The 13,387-nt window shown below is 44.8% G+C and overlaps 1 protein-coding gene across 1 annotated transcript; it reads left to right on the top strand.

The window, feature by feature from the left end:
• Positions 1–8,305: 8,305 nt before the first annotated feature.
• LOC119162086 (ubiquitin-conjugating enzyme E2 D4-like) lies at positions 8,306–12,744 on the top strand. The gene is made up of 2 exons (XM_075881564.1): positions 8,306–8,585; positions 12,282–12,744. The coding sequence occupies exons 1-2, from the start codon at positions 8,364–8,366 to the stop codon at positions 12,531–12,533; spliced, it is 474 nt and encodes a 157-aa protein (XP_075737679.1). The 5' UTR covers positions 8,306–8,363; the 3' UTR covers positions 12,534–12,744.
• Positions 12,745–13,387: the final 643 nt, after the last annotated feature.

Genomic DNA, 13,387 nt, shown 5'->3' with positions numbered 1-13,387 from the left:
TCAGCTAACTCGGCTGCCTTGTTTAGCTGTACTTCACCAAGTTTGTCCTGCAGACAAAGTTTGACATCCTCCTCGATGTAGCAGTAGAATTGCTCCAATGCAACGCATTCCACCACTTTATCGCGGTCGTCATAAACACCTTCGCCCTTGAGCCATTCAATTAAATCGGCCTTAAGACGAAACGCGAAGTCAACGTGTGACTCATTCCCCTTTTCAGCATACCGGAACCTTTGCCTGAAAGCCTCGGGTGACAACTTATAACGTCTCAAGAGCACTTCTTTAACCTCGTCATAGCTCTCAAACGCTTCCCTCGACAAGCAAGTTATCGCGTCGGACACTTCGCCGGGAAGAAGAGCTAGCAGGTTCCGCGCCCAAAGAGACTGCTCCAAAGCATTTCGCTCACAGACGTGTTCAAACTTGACGAGATACTTCGCCATGTCCTCGCCTACTACGAACGGTGGCAGTTCATCCCGAATTCTAATACCGCTGACCTGAATCGTCGGAGAAGCTGCGCTAGGCGCCTGCGAACACTGTAGGATTGCCAATTCTATTCGTTTCATCTCGAGGTGCTCCTGTCTCTCGGCCTCCTCGCGCTCGCGACGTTCTCGCCTTTCAGCTTCTTCACGTTCGCGAGCTTCTCGCCTTTCAGCCTCTTCACGTTCGCGAGCTTCTCGCCTTTCAGCCTCTTCACGTTCGCGAGCTTCTCGCCTTTCTTCACGTTCGCGAGCTTCTCGCCTTTCAGCTTCTTCACGTTCGCGAGCTTCTCGCTTTTCAGCCTCCTCGCGGCGTGCTTTGATATCCACCCAGGCCTCATCGACTTCCTCAGCCGACACTCCCTCATCCTTCATGATCTCAAGGATCGCTTGTTTTCGTTTCGCACGGCCCAAAGTAATGCCGAGTTCCTCACAAATTTCGATGAGTTCCTTCACTTTAAGGTTCTCCATCGTTCACACTAGCCTCTTGCTGTTTGCCCCTGTTAACAATTTACTTGCCGTACCCACTATAAGTCAACTAGCAAGACGCGCAAGCAATTTTTCACTCTCCCGTGTTTACCCCCTCCGCATTAACTTTGGTTTTCAAAGCACTTCGACTTTGCTTGAAACGATCAAAGCTCACTCTAATGCTTCACACAGCCCTTCTCTAAACTACTACAACCTGAGCTAGAGTAGTCTGGTGAACTGAGGGGAAAACATCAGGCACTCACCGCATCGATGTCGCTGACGCCGGCCGATCCCGCAGCTGCCAACCACTGTTGCTAACGACGGACCGATCCCACCAAAGCCACCACTGTTGCGAAAGACGGCGACGCCAACACGGCCCCGAAGGCGCCACTGCTTTCAACTCCACCGGGAAGGTCACCAGCCGTTTGGTAGCGTATGTTTATCAGCTCGCGACAGCTTCTGCGCAGAGCTGATAAGACGAGCGGACGAGACGACGGTGAGTTAAACAAGGTTTATGTACAGCATATACACAGAGGCATTACAAATTCGGCACTGGGGCCGACAGAGACTCGAAGAGCCGAGCTCTCCTCTCTAATACATAGGTCAACTTTTCGCCTAAGACCGCCGACTCACACACATGTCGGCTCTCCTACACGGGGACTCCTCTCTCAAGGACCGCCGATCGCGAGGCGCCGCAGGGCTTCTTTTATTTACACCGGGTCCAACCAAAATGTCCAATCAGAAGCGCCGCTGGTCGTCAGGGCAGATTTCCCCAATGGGGTCGCCGCGCCATGCGTCAGACCACCAGACACGAAGACGCCGGCTCGCTGTCACGTGCGCAGCTGACTCAATGCACGTGGGCCAGAGAGGCGCCGCGCGTGTTCACGCCGTTGAGATGTTCGCGTCAGGCGGACTGCGGGCTGGCCTTGACCCAGATTGCCTTTTTCAGAGGCACGGACGTTTGACGAGGACTCGCTGGCATAACATGATATCGTGGTTTCGGGAGGCTAAATCCTAAAATCTGATTAACATGCAGGATCATGACTTAACTGGGTACGGTAGCTGACGTTGTTAACATGTACCTGGTACATAACACACAGTTGTACTCGATGTACGCTCTGCGAGAGCGTCGTGAATTGAGGAGAAAAACGGAAATATTTGTGCTCTCGAGTAAGAGGGTAACTTACGCCTGTGCTCATAGATACGCGTATGCTACCCCACCTTGCTTCAACAAGATGGGAGAAAAAGGTCTCTAGTTTCATTCTCAATATGGGAAGACATTCTACGTCCTGGTGGCCCCTGTCAGGTTTCTAGTAGGCATGATATTAACCCGTTGACAACATTGCGTTTCGGCGGCGATTGTTGCAGCAGTTTTACTAGTCGGTGCTATCATGCTCGAAGTATACTGTACGTGCGGAAAACCCCATTGGTGTGTGTGAAAGCTGCACTACTATAAAAACGAGCAGTACTTCTATTCACCGCTCACAAGCGGCGACACCGCCTCGCAACCCAAGAGCACCATGTGATTGTGGGAGAGATACAACACACGTTTGGGAAGCCTTGTACCAGTGTGTTGGTGGCGGAATAAGTAAAACGTCTGGCAGTTGTCACCGAGGACCACGAAGTCATGGGTTTGATTCCCGGTAAACGAACTTTTGCTGTCTAATTTTTCTTCAACACCCGTTTCTATGTGTTTTACTAATGTCATATTCATGACGGAAACGCATAAGTAAACTCAAGGTCGGCCCTTGAAATACACACTTTCGTAGTAAAACAGAACAAAGAAAAGCGTTTATTTAGCGTTTCAGTTGTGGACTGGTCTTTTTCAGGAATGGATTAGGGCAGTTCAGACGGTAAAACTATACACGTTTGCTCACAGAGTGGTGTGAGCAAAGAAGCTCACAGAGTGGTGTGAGCAAAGAAGCTCACAGAGTGGTGTGAGCAAAGAAGAGTGGTGTAAGCAAAGAAGTGAGGAAACAAGATAAGGACAATTGAACCAGCCAAAAAAAAACATAAAGTATGTTCACTTGCCGTCAGATATATGCGGTTTCCAATGAGGTTTAAGAAGGATGAACGAATACAATAAAGTTGAGGAAAGGACAGCCTGAATGTTTCCAATTCTTCTTCTTCTTCTTCTTCTTCTTCTTCTTCTTCTTCTTCTTCTTCTTCTTCTTCTTCTTCTTCTTCTTCTTCTTCTTCTTCCTCTTCTTCTTCTTCTTCTTCAAACACGCGCGAGCTCTGCGCCGATGTTCCTCGTTTGCATCGCGCCAAGACGCGGGAAGCCCACCAAACGTCGTCTGCTATCGCTCTCGTCAAAAAACGATAGCGAAAACACCGTAGTATAGCGCACTACGCGAAGGAAAATTGGGACAGGCATGACCATATTGTAGTGTAGAAAAGTTTTAAAATGCTGACAAACTTGAGCTTTACCCTAAGGCAAATGGAAGGCGAAAGGCATATTTTTATATTTAGCCAAATAATCATTTCTGCTTTTATCATATAAGTTTCTCATATTGAACCATGCAGCAGATATGCACTGTTTGTAAAGCTGGGTTTTATCATTAGGTAATATGTATATAAAGGATATAAGCCATTAATAATAAAAATTCTATCCAAAGAGTTGAGGACAATGACCTACTAAATAAAATAATGCAGAACAGTGGGGGAGCATGTGAAATGCAAAGTACATGATGGCTATAGACAGTTATTATCAATTTGACAGCTTTAATTACGTAGAGGGTTAAAATATAGAGCGGTAAAATGTAGAGGGGTAAAATGCGTAACAATTGAAGGAAAAAGCTTGCTGCACTGTTGGTAATGTATTAAGTTATACAATTGGGGACCCGACTTCCCGTAAGACATGAGGAGCAGCAGTGTGTGAGAAGCACGCACCCGTAAGTGGGGAAGCGTGTCAAACGAAAAGTACATGAGGGTTATAGACAGTTATTATAAATGTGATAACTTCATTATTTAGAGGGGTAAAATATAGAGCGGTACATTGTATAGGGGTAAACCGTGTTACAATTTAAGACCAAAAGTCTGCTGAACAATTGGTAATGCATTCAGGTTTACAATCGGGAACCCCACTTCTCGTAAGACAGGATGGGCAGCAGTGTGCGAGAAGCACGCATTACAATGTATATTCCTAGACGTTCCCAAATATTGAACTGTTCCTTGCCCCACCCCCTGAAGCTTTCTGCACCTCACATAGCGATGTACTCCTTCAAAGATCAGTCTCCAATTACGCGTTCTTGTGAAGTCATACGATGCCCTCGTGTGATGTCATGAAGACTTTAGAATGATGTTACGCGTTTCTGCAATTTATGACATTTTTATGGCATTACATCGTGGTACCATGCCATGACGTTCCCAGTGACGTAGATCACGTGGGTGTTTCTACCACATCATTCGTGTACCGTGTTTCGCTCATGGGGCCTGCTAAATAAGGCACTTAAACGTTCCTCGTTCATGTTTAATTATCTTTAGATATCACTACCACATTGCTATGTATTAAGAAACAAACCCTAAAACTGTTAACCATTACTCTATGTACGCATGTGGTGGTTGAGCGTTTTGGACATCCTTTTCGTCCTGAGTTTTTTTTTAACTGGCAGATATTTTTGTTTCTTATTGATATGGAGTTACTGCAAGTTGAAGAATTCGAAAATAATTTTTCTGGGAATCCCATCGGTGTACTTAGTGGTTGTTAAGTGAAATTTGGTGAATCTATATACATCTATTTGTTTAACTTTGTTAGTGCAAGTTATCGTTGTGAAACTAACATATAGCAACCACGTATTAGTTATAGCGCCTTAACTGCTTAATAAGAAGTCTTTGCGCTCGTGATGCACAGCTCCTCTTTGCATTTGAATGGCTACCATCTAAATATTGAACACTTTGGAAGATCCAACTTAATAAAAAATTGCCGTACTCTGCTTTGCGGAGCCAGTACTAATTTCACCCATACTTCTAAGGGAAAGCTGATTGAACTACACCTTATCATCGTCTTCTTCTAGCTCCATCACGCACCATAATTATATTTATTAAAACAAATTAAAAACTTTTACGTAATATACTGCTATTAGACACCCGGTACATATAATCTAAGTGATGTGGGCAGGTTTATCGACCAGAATAACAAGAAATTGGGAGCTTTTACTAGAGCTACACATCTGGATTAGCCTGAATGCATTCAGAGGTCTGGCAATAACTGCGCCCTGGTGTCCTATGTTTGGGAGGTGAATATTGTTCACCACTGCGTGCGATACGTTAGTGTTAACAAAGACCCGCTCTGTAAATAGCAAGTTAGAAGTCTCAGAAGTAACATCAAAAACTACGAAATAGCTATTTATTATTTCGTTGTGGCGAGTGTCATAGTTATCGCAGTTTGCCATTTTGTTTTCCACTTTGCAGAGTTCCAAAGAAGATTATGACGAAAATAATACTACTTATGCTTGCGCAGGTCTCAATTGGGTACCAATATAGTATAATTGCAACGGATGCATCTATGAATGGCGAAAAGGCAGGTGTGGGTATTTTTTCTCTCTCATTATTCTGGTCATTTTCATTACGCCTCCCAGATTATAGACCAATATTTGAAGCGGTATTAATGGCCGTTATACTAGCTATTCGTAAACTTCCTGCGACTCAATCGACAGCTGTGATGGTGTCTGACTCGTATTCCATGTGTTCATTCTCATCATCGTCGTCGAAATCAGCAGTACTAGAGACTTTTAAATAATTAATCCCGGCAAACATTCGTCTAGTGCGAATAATATGGGTGCCAAGCTATCGTAGTATATTTATAAACTAGATGGCTGACAGACACACTTGCGCGAACATCTCTTGATCTTGCGATTGTGCCAATCTTGCCTCCTACAGATTATGTAACAGCAGCGAGGTTTAAAAAACTTTCCCTTCTTGAAGACTCATCAAAAATCATGATACCGAATTCAGATTTCTCGCACCTGCACTTCCCATGGAATAATAAATGGTGTCCCACGTGTAAATTGGAAGTCTTGATAACAAAATTACGTTGCCGTGTACCACCTCTTAATTTCTACTTAAACAGGTCTGGTCTGGTGCCATCCCCTCTGTGCTCAAGCTGTAACGAACCTGAACATATCGACCATTTTCTTATCACATGTCACCGATTCAAAAATCAAAGAAAAAACTGCTTCAAAATTTTATTCAGAAAATTAGGAATATCACCTAATACTCGCAATATTTTGTCTTTTGGGGTCACTTCATTGGGACACAGCGACAGGAACATCTGCGGAGCTCTTTGCGAATTCATATATAACACAAAAAGATTACCTTGCTGAGTCAGCGATCAGCTCTAGAATTTTACTAGCCACACTACCACTTATTATTTAGCTGATACACTGCAATCATTGAACTTTCAGGAGAATTTCTTATAACGATTCCACCTCAGATATTCGACAAATTCTATTAATTCCCCCCCCCCTATTTTTTTTCTTTTTTTTTTGACATTGCGCCAAATTAATTTCACAGTCAAAACACAGTAATTGTATTCCCCTAATCTAGAAAATCTATAGGTATTGACTTGCATTAACCACCGCTTTCTTGGCCAATCCCCCTCAGTGGGTGAGAGCCACAAAAGAAAGGAACAAGCAAGCAAGCAAGCTTGCGCAGGTGTATTTAGAAAAGTTCGGATACCTTTTTGGATTTCTAATTTCATTGTGTCACATTTGGCAGCAAAGTTGATTCATGTTATTTTTATAGGACGCTAGGGCCGAAAGGGTTAAACATTTTTGTTTGTCCAGTCGACAGCTTGTTCATACACTACACACCTTTTGATTATGTCACGGTCACATGGATCACGCCAGCTCGACTCTACGTCACCACTTCATGCTGCGAACGTTGGTGCGTTGGTCTCCTAAATACAATTCAGTATGCCACATTAACTTTTGTTCTTTCAAAAACTAACCAAATTACGCAAACAATTTTCTTAAGAGAACATGCTTGAAACCAGGACCGCACGTCGCAGGTGCAAAATGTGTCCTTGTTCAACAAAGATTCAACCTACAAAGCGAGGTTGATGAGCATGATTTTTACAGTACCACCTGTGGTATATACGGTCCTTTACAAATATTTACGTCATGGTACATTCGCTTCTTATTAAAGATGATAGTCCTTCTTGGGCACCTTCGACGCAAAAATTTTTGTCTGTCTGTCTGTCTGTCTGTCTGTCTGTCTGTCTGTCTGTCTGTCTGTCTGTCTGTCTCTCTGTACATTTGTCTGCTTGTTCAGCCTTAATGGTACACTAAACGGCACCAAAGTGACCAAACGTCACTCCGAACGGCCGACCCTATCCGCAGCGCCCACCGATACTGCTCAAGGTTCAGCGTTCATGTTTCTCAGTTTTTCGAAAAAACCCCTTTTAGCATTTAGGGGCAGTCCAAACTGGAGCACCCCAGATACCTGTTTAATGATTTGGGGCATGCCCCGCCATGGTGGTGTAGTGTCTAAGGTACTCGGCTGCTGACCTACAGGTCGTGGGATCGAATCCCGGCTGCGGCGGCTGCATCTCCGATGGAGGCGGAAATGTTGTAGGCCTGTTTGCTCAGATTTGGGTGCACGTTAAAGAACCCCAGCTGGTCGAAATTTCCGTAGCCCTTCACTAGGGCGTCTCTCATTATCAAATGGGGGTTTAAGGACGTTAAGCTCCACATATAAATTAGTATTTTGGGGCACGGATATCTCGAACAAAGTGCTGGTTAGGATTTATGCCAAGTGGAGCTAACCTTACTATTTAGTAAATGACTTGAAGTTTTTGTTAAATATAAACGGCTATTTTTCGGGCTAGTTGGTTGAATTTTGTGTTAAAAGGGTTTGCAGCGCAAGCACGAAAGTCCTGGAAGTAAAGCGTACGGAAGGCGAAGGATGGTAGGCTTCAAGCTTATAACTGCAGAGTGTTCCTCCACTGCTATATAAAGAAACACTGTTATTCTTGTGTGGTTAACTTTACCTGTATAATGTGCTCTCTCACTCAGACAATTTGCACATTTTTCCTAGTGGACAGAGCTCCCTACAACGGGCAAGTAGAAGAAAAAATAAAAAAGAAAATTAGAGCCACTGTATTGAACTGCTTAGCAACGCTGATAAATGCTTATCTGCAGAGTGAAAACCATTCGGTGTATTAATAAACTTCACTTGGTTACCGTAGCTATCCCCAAAAACTTTTTTTGAATTCCCTCGCTATTCGGGCAAAATAAATTGCGGAGTATTTTTTCCGCGTTTTTTTTTTCTCCGATGATAAAGAGGCTCATACGCGCCTGGAGCCATCGTGCAAACAGGGCTCGCCAGAGGTGACGACGAAGTAGCACGGACTGCACCCGGCACGTGCCGCCACTCGCAGCCCAAATCGTCCAGCAGTGCAGGTTCTCGAATTGCTGCAGCATGGCCACCGGTGGTCGTTTGCCCGCGCTGGAGCGCATCTCCAAGGAGTTCGTAGACATCAACCGAGCTCCACCTGCCAACTGCAAGGCGGCTCCCGTCAACGCCAGTGACATGTTCAAGTTGGAGGCCACCATCCAGGGTCCGAGGGGAAGTGCGTTCGAAGATGGCACCTTCAAGCTTGACATCACGTTCCCGGCCGACTATCCATTTCGGCCGCCTCAGGTGACAGTTACTTACTCTAACTGCTTGAGTAACCGTCATCAAGGTCTCTAGCTTTTTTGACCAGGGCCTATCACAAGTTTGTAATTGGTGTTAGGCGCCGTCGACATACTGAGGTGGTCGTATAGGCGTTACGGCACGTGGTCTCTATCGAGCCCAAAGCTCTCCACCGCCAGTTATCATCATGTGACTGCCGGCACAGCAGCTGCAAAGCTGCCTCTGAGCAGAGCGCGTCGGGGAGGCGGCTCCTTGCCGACGCACTGTGCTCGTCGGCAGCGTTGCAGCTGCTGTGTGGAAAGCGCGTCAGTATGTCGATGGATGCCTATCACCATTCACAAACATGACTTAAGTCTATAACACGCGCATCGAGTAAAACAATTTAAAAAAAGAGAAACGTGGTAAAGGATGCTGAGGACACTGCGTGGGTCTTTTCCCACCTTCTTTTGTCGCTCTGTGAGCTGGTGTCTCCTATGTGGTTGTTAGCGATGCCATGACAAAAAAAACCATGACGCAACTGTTTGTCTCTTATTTGGCGGTTAGATTTTAAGCGCTCAGCACTTTAGAGACTCGGCTTCTCATTCATGTGTAGATCTCGTGAGGTGGCTACAAGCGAATAATTAACTGGCCAGTGCAGGCTTAAAGCTAAGCTGTTTATTCTCAAAGCTGCTTGGTTATAAAAGAAGTAGTTTTGAAATAATGTACATGGTTTTTTACGCGTGCAGGGTGTTTCTCGTAAATGAAACATAATACTTTTGAAAAAAAAAGAACTATAACTGAATGAAACCATCATTACGTGGCACTGATTAGAGTATCTAATTATTGTGCCTTATAAGTTTATAAACGAGAATAAATTGTGGAAATTATTTTTTTAATGCTAAGTGTGTTTTTTTTTTCATTTAGAGGGCATTTCAGAACAACTGATCCTATTGTTTGTAGCAACATACATTTTCCGTGCTGATTCAAGTTTTCCCACATTTAAAGAAAGCATGCGACATATGAAATAGGACCACGTGACTGCACTCATGCGCTGAATCACTGCAGCGCTCTGATTTCAGCTCCAACCGAAGCAAGCGAAGCCATAAGACAGTCAACATATCGCTAATCAGTGACAACTGCGCTTTCTTGCCGTTGGCACCTGTTATAAATACTGATGGACCGACAAGCCATGGCCAGGGCCACTCATTTCGTCATGGTCCGCCCAATGATTGCTTCGCTTGAAGTACGTTTGAGAGCGCTGCTGTACGGTAGTACACGAGCAATGACACGTGGTTTTATTTCCTACATCGCGGGCTTTGTTTCTTGATCCAAGTTAACTAATTAAGCACAGGACAAAATTATCCCGACGAGCACCGCATGATAGAGAAGCACATGCACTTTATTTTGCGGTGGTTAAGTAACTTTTGTTTAACATGAAGGTGTTTTATTTTCGGGTCCACCGAGAATCCGTGATAAATTTACGTCATCTATATGACGTTGTAAAACATTTACTAACAAATTGCAATCAAAAAACGAGGAGGAAAGGTTCTGGAGCGGGGGTTGAGCAAGCGGCTTCACGTTCCTCAGCGTCCGGCGCTAACCATTAAACTACAGAGCGACCCTTCTCCAACTTGGTGCTGAACTTCCCGAGCTATGGCGGTCCTGACAGCTCAGAAACTTTAGCTTGTTTTTGTAATCAGTAGCGAGAAGACACGACGGGCGGATGATGGGATCACTTGCTCTAAAGGCCGTTGGGCCGCCCTACTTTGCACGTCGCTATGCACGCGCCTCCACATGGCGTGGTCAAAGTACGTATAGATGTTTTCTAGCGTTGTGGCTCACTCGTGCGCGCGCTTATCTCGGGATTCAGGTGCTTCGTACTTCTTATGCTTCTAAGACAGTCTGTTTTGAAGGTATAGTAGTTAGAAAGAACGTGGACGTCATTTCACTCGCCGCCATGTTCACGAAAGTATTTCGATGCACACACATGATGCGACTGTTGTGGCAGTTGCTTGTTCGCGCTCGTCATGTGTGTGCTCATTTCGTGCGTGCGCTCTACTTGGTGTGCGCCTCAAGTTTCGAGTTGCTTGCCGTTCTTCGCGCGACATTGCAATTTGTTACTGCAGCATTCATTTCATAACCCGTGTGGTGAAACAATGCACAAGGAATGATCAACTACATCTGCGATGAAACATTTCACTTCCGTGTTATCATAATCATCATCAGCCTGACTACATCCACTGCATGACAAAGGCCTCCCTCATGATAAACCAGTCAACTCCGTCCTGTGCTTGCTGCTGCCACTTTATAGGCGCAATCTTCTTAATCTCATCTGCCCACCTTACTTTCTGGCTCCCCCTAACCCGCTTGTCTTCTCTAGGAATTAAGTTACCCTTAATGGCCAGTGGTTATCCTGTCTACGTGCTCCATGCCCGGCCCATGTCCATTTCCTCTTCTTGATTTCAGCTATGATATCCTTAACCCCCGTTTGTTCTCTAATCTCTGTTAACTTCTTGTCTCTTGCTGCGTTGTCCTAAACTTAAGTTGAACCCACTTTGTAAGTCTCCGGGTTTCTGCTCCGTAGCTAAGTACCAGCAAGATACAGCTGTTATATACCTTCCTCTTGAGGTATAGTGGCAATCTACCTGTCAATATTTGAGAGTGCTCTCCAAATATGCTCCACCCCATTCCTACTCTTCTAGTTACTTCAACCTTGAGGTTCAGCTCCGTGGTTATTCGCTGTCCTGAGACATATTCTTTTACAACTTCAAGGGCGCTATTACCTATCTCGAAGCACTGCTCTCTTCCGAGGTGGTTGTACATTACTTTCTCTTTCTGCAGATCTTCTTAAGACTCTCCTTTCTGCTCTCCTTGTCTAACTCCGTAATCATGAGTTCCAATTTGTCCCCTGAGTTCCTCAGCAACGCAATTTGATCGGCGAAGCGCAGGTTACTATGGTGCTTCCTAATAAATCTTATCCCAACTCTTCCCATTATAGAAGCAGTGATGGCGTAGTGGTTAGGGTGTCAACCTCGCGTGCAAGACGTGATTCCAATCCTGGTGCTGTGAAGTTTCCAACCACATTTAAAATTATCTGCGCCATGATGGAATGGAATCAAGAATCTAGGGGTGCGGCCTCAATGGTGACCACCGCCTGTAACGCACTCCCTCACCAGAGAAAGATTGGCCACACTTACTGGCACAGTATCTGGCCACTACCTCCCACATGCACACGTCAATTTCGTGTTATACCGATTTTTAAAAAGTGAATTCAACCATGTTTTTTAAATACTTGGTTCTAGTTACGTGATAATAATCAGGCTGTCATTAACTTGATTAGTATATGTGCTATACCTAAATGATGCCGGCGTATGTAAATATTTTTTTGCTGGTTCAAAGTGATAACGAGTAAAATGTTGCTTCAACGGTCACATACAAGCGTGCACTTTAGCTCTCCCAGGGATTTTTGTGTGACGTAAGCAAGTAGCATATGTTTGAGAGCATTACACATTTTCATGGTTTCTCATGTTGCGTAATAAACGGTACTGCAATCTGCCTTGATGTCTAAGCGCTTGTACTTCACCGAAGTTTTCGATTCTCGCTTTCTTTTAAGGTCGATACTTTTCTCAATTCAAGATTAGATTTGCACGTTACGCCAACTTCGGCGTTTTCGTCCATATTTGTTCTCGATAGCTTTAGTTTTTTGCTTATTCTGCATTGCAGGTCAAGTTCAAAAGCAAGATCAACCACCCCAACATCGATTGGGACGGCAACATTTGCCTCAACATGCTCACATCTATTTGGACTCTCGCTCAGTCCATTTCCAAGCTTCTCCCTGCCAGTTGCTGGCTGATGAGCAACCCGAGCGTCACCGACCCCCACGCGACCAACGGGGCCTCCGGCTACCGGAAGAATCGGGGCCACTGCAAGAAAACGGCGCGTGAGTGGACCAAGAAGCACGGCTTCAGGAAATGACCACTGCTATCCACACGAGCCATGCCAGCTGCAGCATGCAAACTCCTCTCATGCTGCCTAGCTTGAGGACACTTCAGCTTAAAACACATTCAGCTGTCCAAAAAGCTTCCACAGTGGGCATGTGCTGTTCTTTTTTTTAAATTTTTTTTCTTGTACGTGGATAGCACAAAAGGTGCATTTTCAAGCTAATAAAACAAAGGTCCACTTTCGCGCGCGGCTAAATTTGACGCCTCATTCATTGCTGATGTCGCAGTTGTGTGCAAAGCAATCTGCTTTCATGATGAGAATTTTCGCTCCTTCGTATACAGCGTGATTAGTTAAGACCTCGCTTCGCGGAAATTCCGACGTCAGCGTCGGTTTTGTTGTGAGTGAAAAAACATCTTGTCTATGACCAAAAAATCGAAATGTGCAAATGAAAAGTGAGCGACTTTTAAGCGTGGCCTTTAGGAGTTAGTTGAACGCGATAGCTATATCCTGTTCCTTGTGCGTACTGAGTACAAAACGACTTGTGTCAGTGCAGGTTTCGCATATAGCTGCGTTTCGTGTAATGAGTAGCAGCTTGGTAACGAGCTAGTAAGCAGTGCAATTAACACCTTATATATGCAAAATATTCAAAATGAAGCAAACCAAAATATACATTTTACATATAGAATACCCAGGAACAGTACAAAAATAATTAAGTGTTGTAGGAAAAGTTTCCATTCACATAGACAAAGAAAATCGGAATCAAGGTGCTGCTTCATTGGTCTTGCCATGCGGCGAAGCATTGCATGGTCTTACAGAGAAAGCTGTTATGAGATCACAATACGGGTCACGCGCAGCGCCGCAGTTGTCCGCAACCGCCGCCGCCGGTG

Source organism: Rhipicephalus microplus, chromosome X (assembly GCF_043290135.1).
Source record: "Rhipicephalus microplus isolate Deutch F79 chromosome X, USDA_Rmic, whole genome shotgun sequence".
Lineage (NCBI taxonomy): Eukaryota > Metazoa > Arthropoda > Arachnida > Ixodida > Ixodidae > Rhipicephalus > Rhipicephalus microplus.
The sequence above is the reverse complement of the archived record's forward strand: the minus strand, read 5'-3'. Positions and strand labels throughout refer to the sequence as shown.

Bases quoted from the DNA above. Each gene is read 5' to 3' on its own strand.
- LOC119162086 (XM_075881564.1), top strand. From the start codon at position 8,364: ATGGCCACCGGTGGTCGTTTGCCCGCGCTGGAGCGCATCTCCAAGGAG. The intron at 8,586-12,281 runs GTGACAGTTACT...TCTGCATTGCAG, and splicing joins ATCCATTTCGGCCGCCTCAG to GTCAAGTTCAAAAGCAAGAT.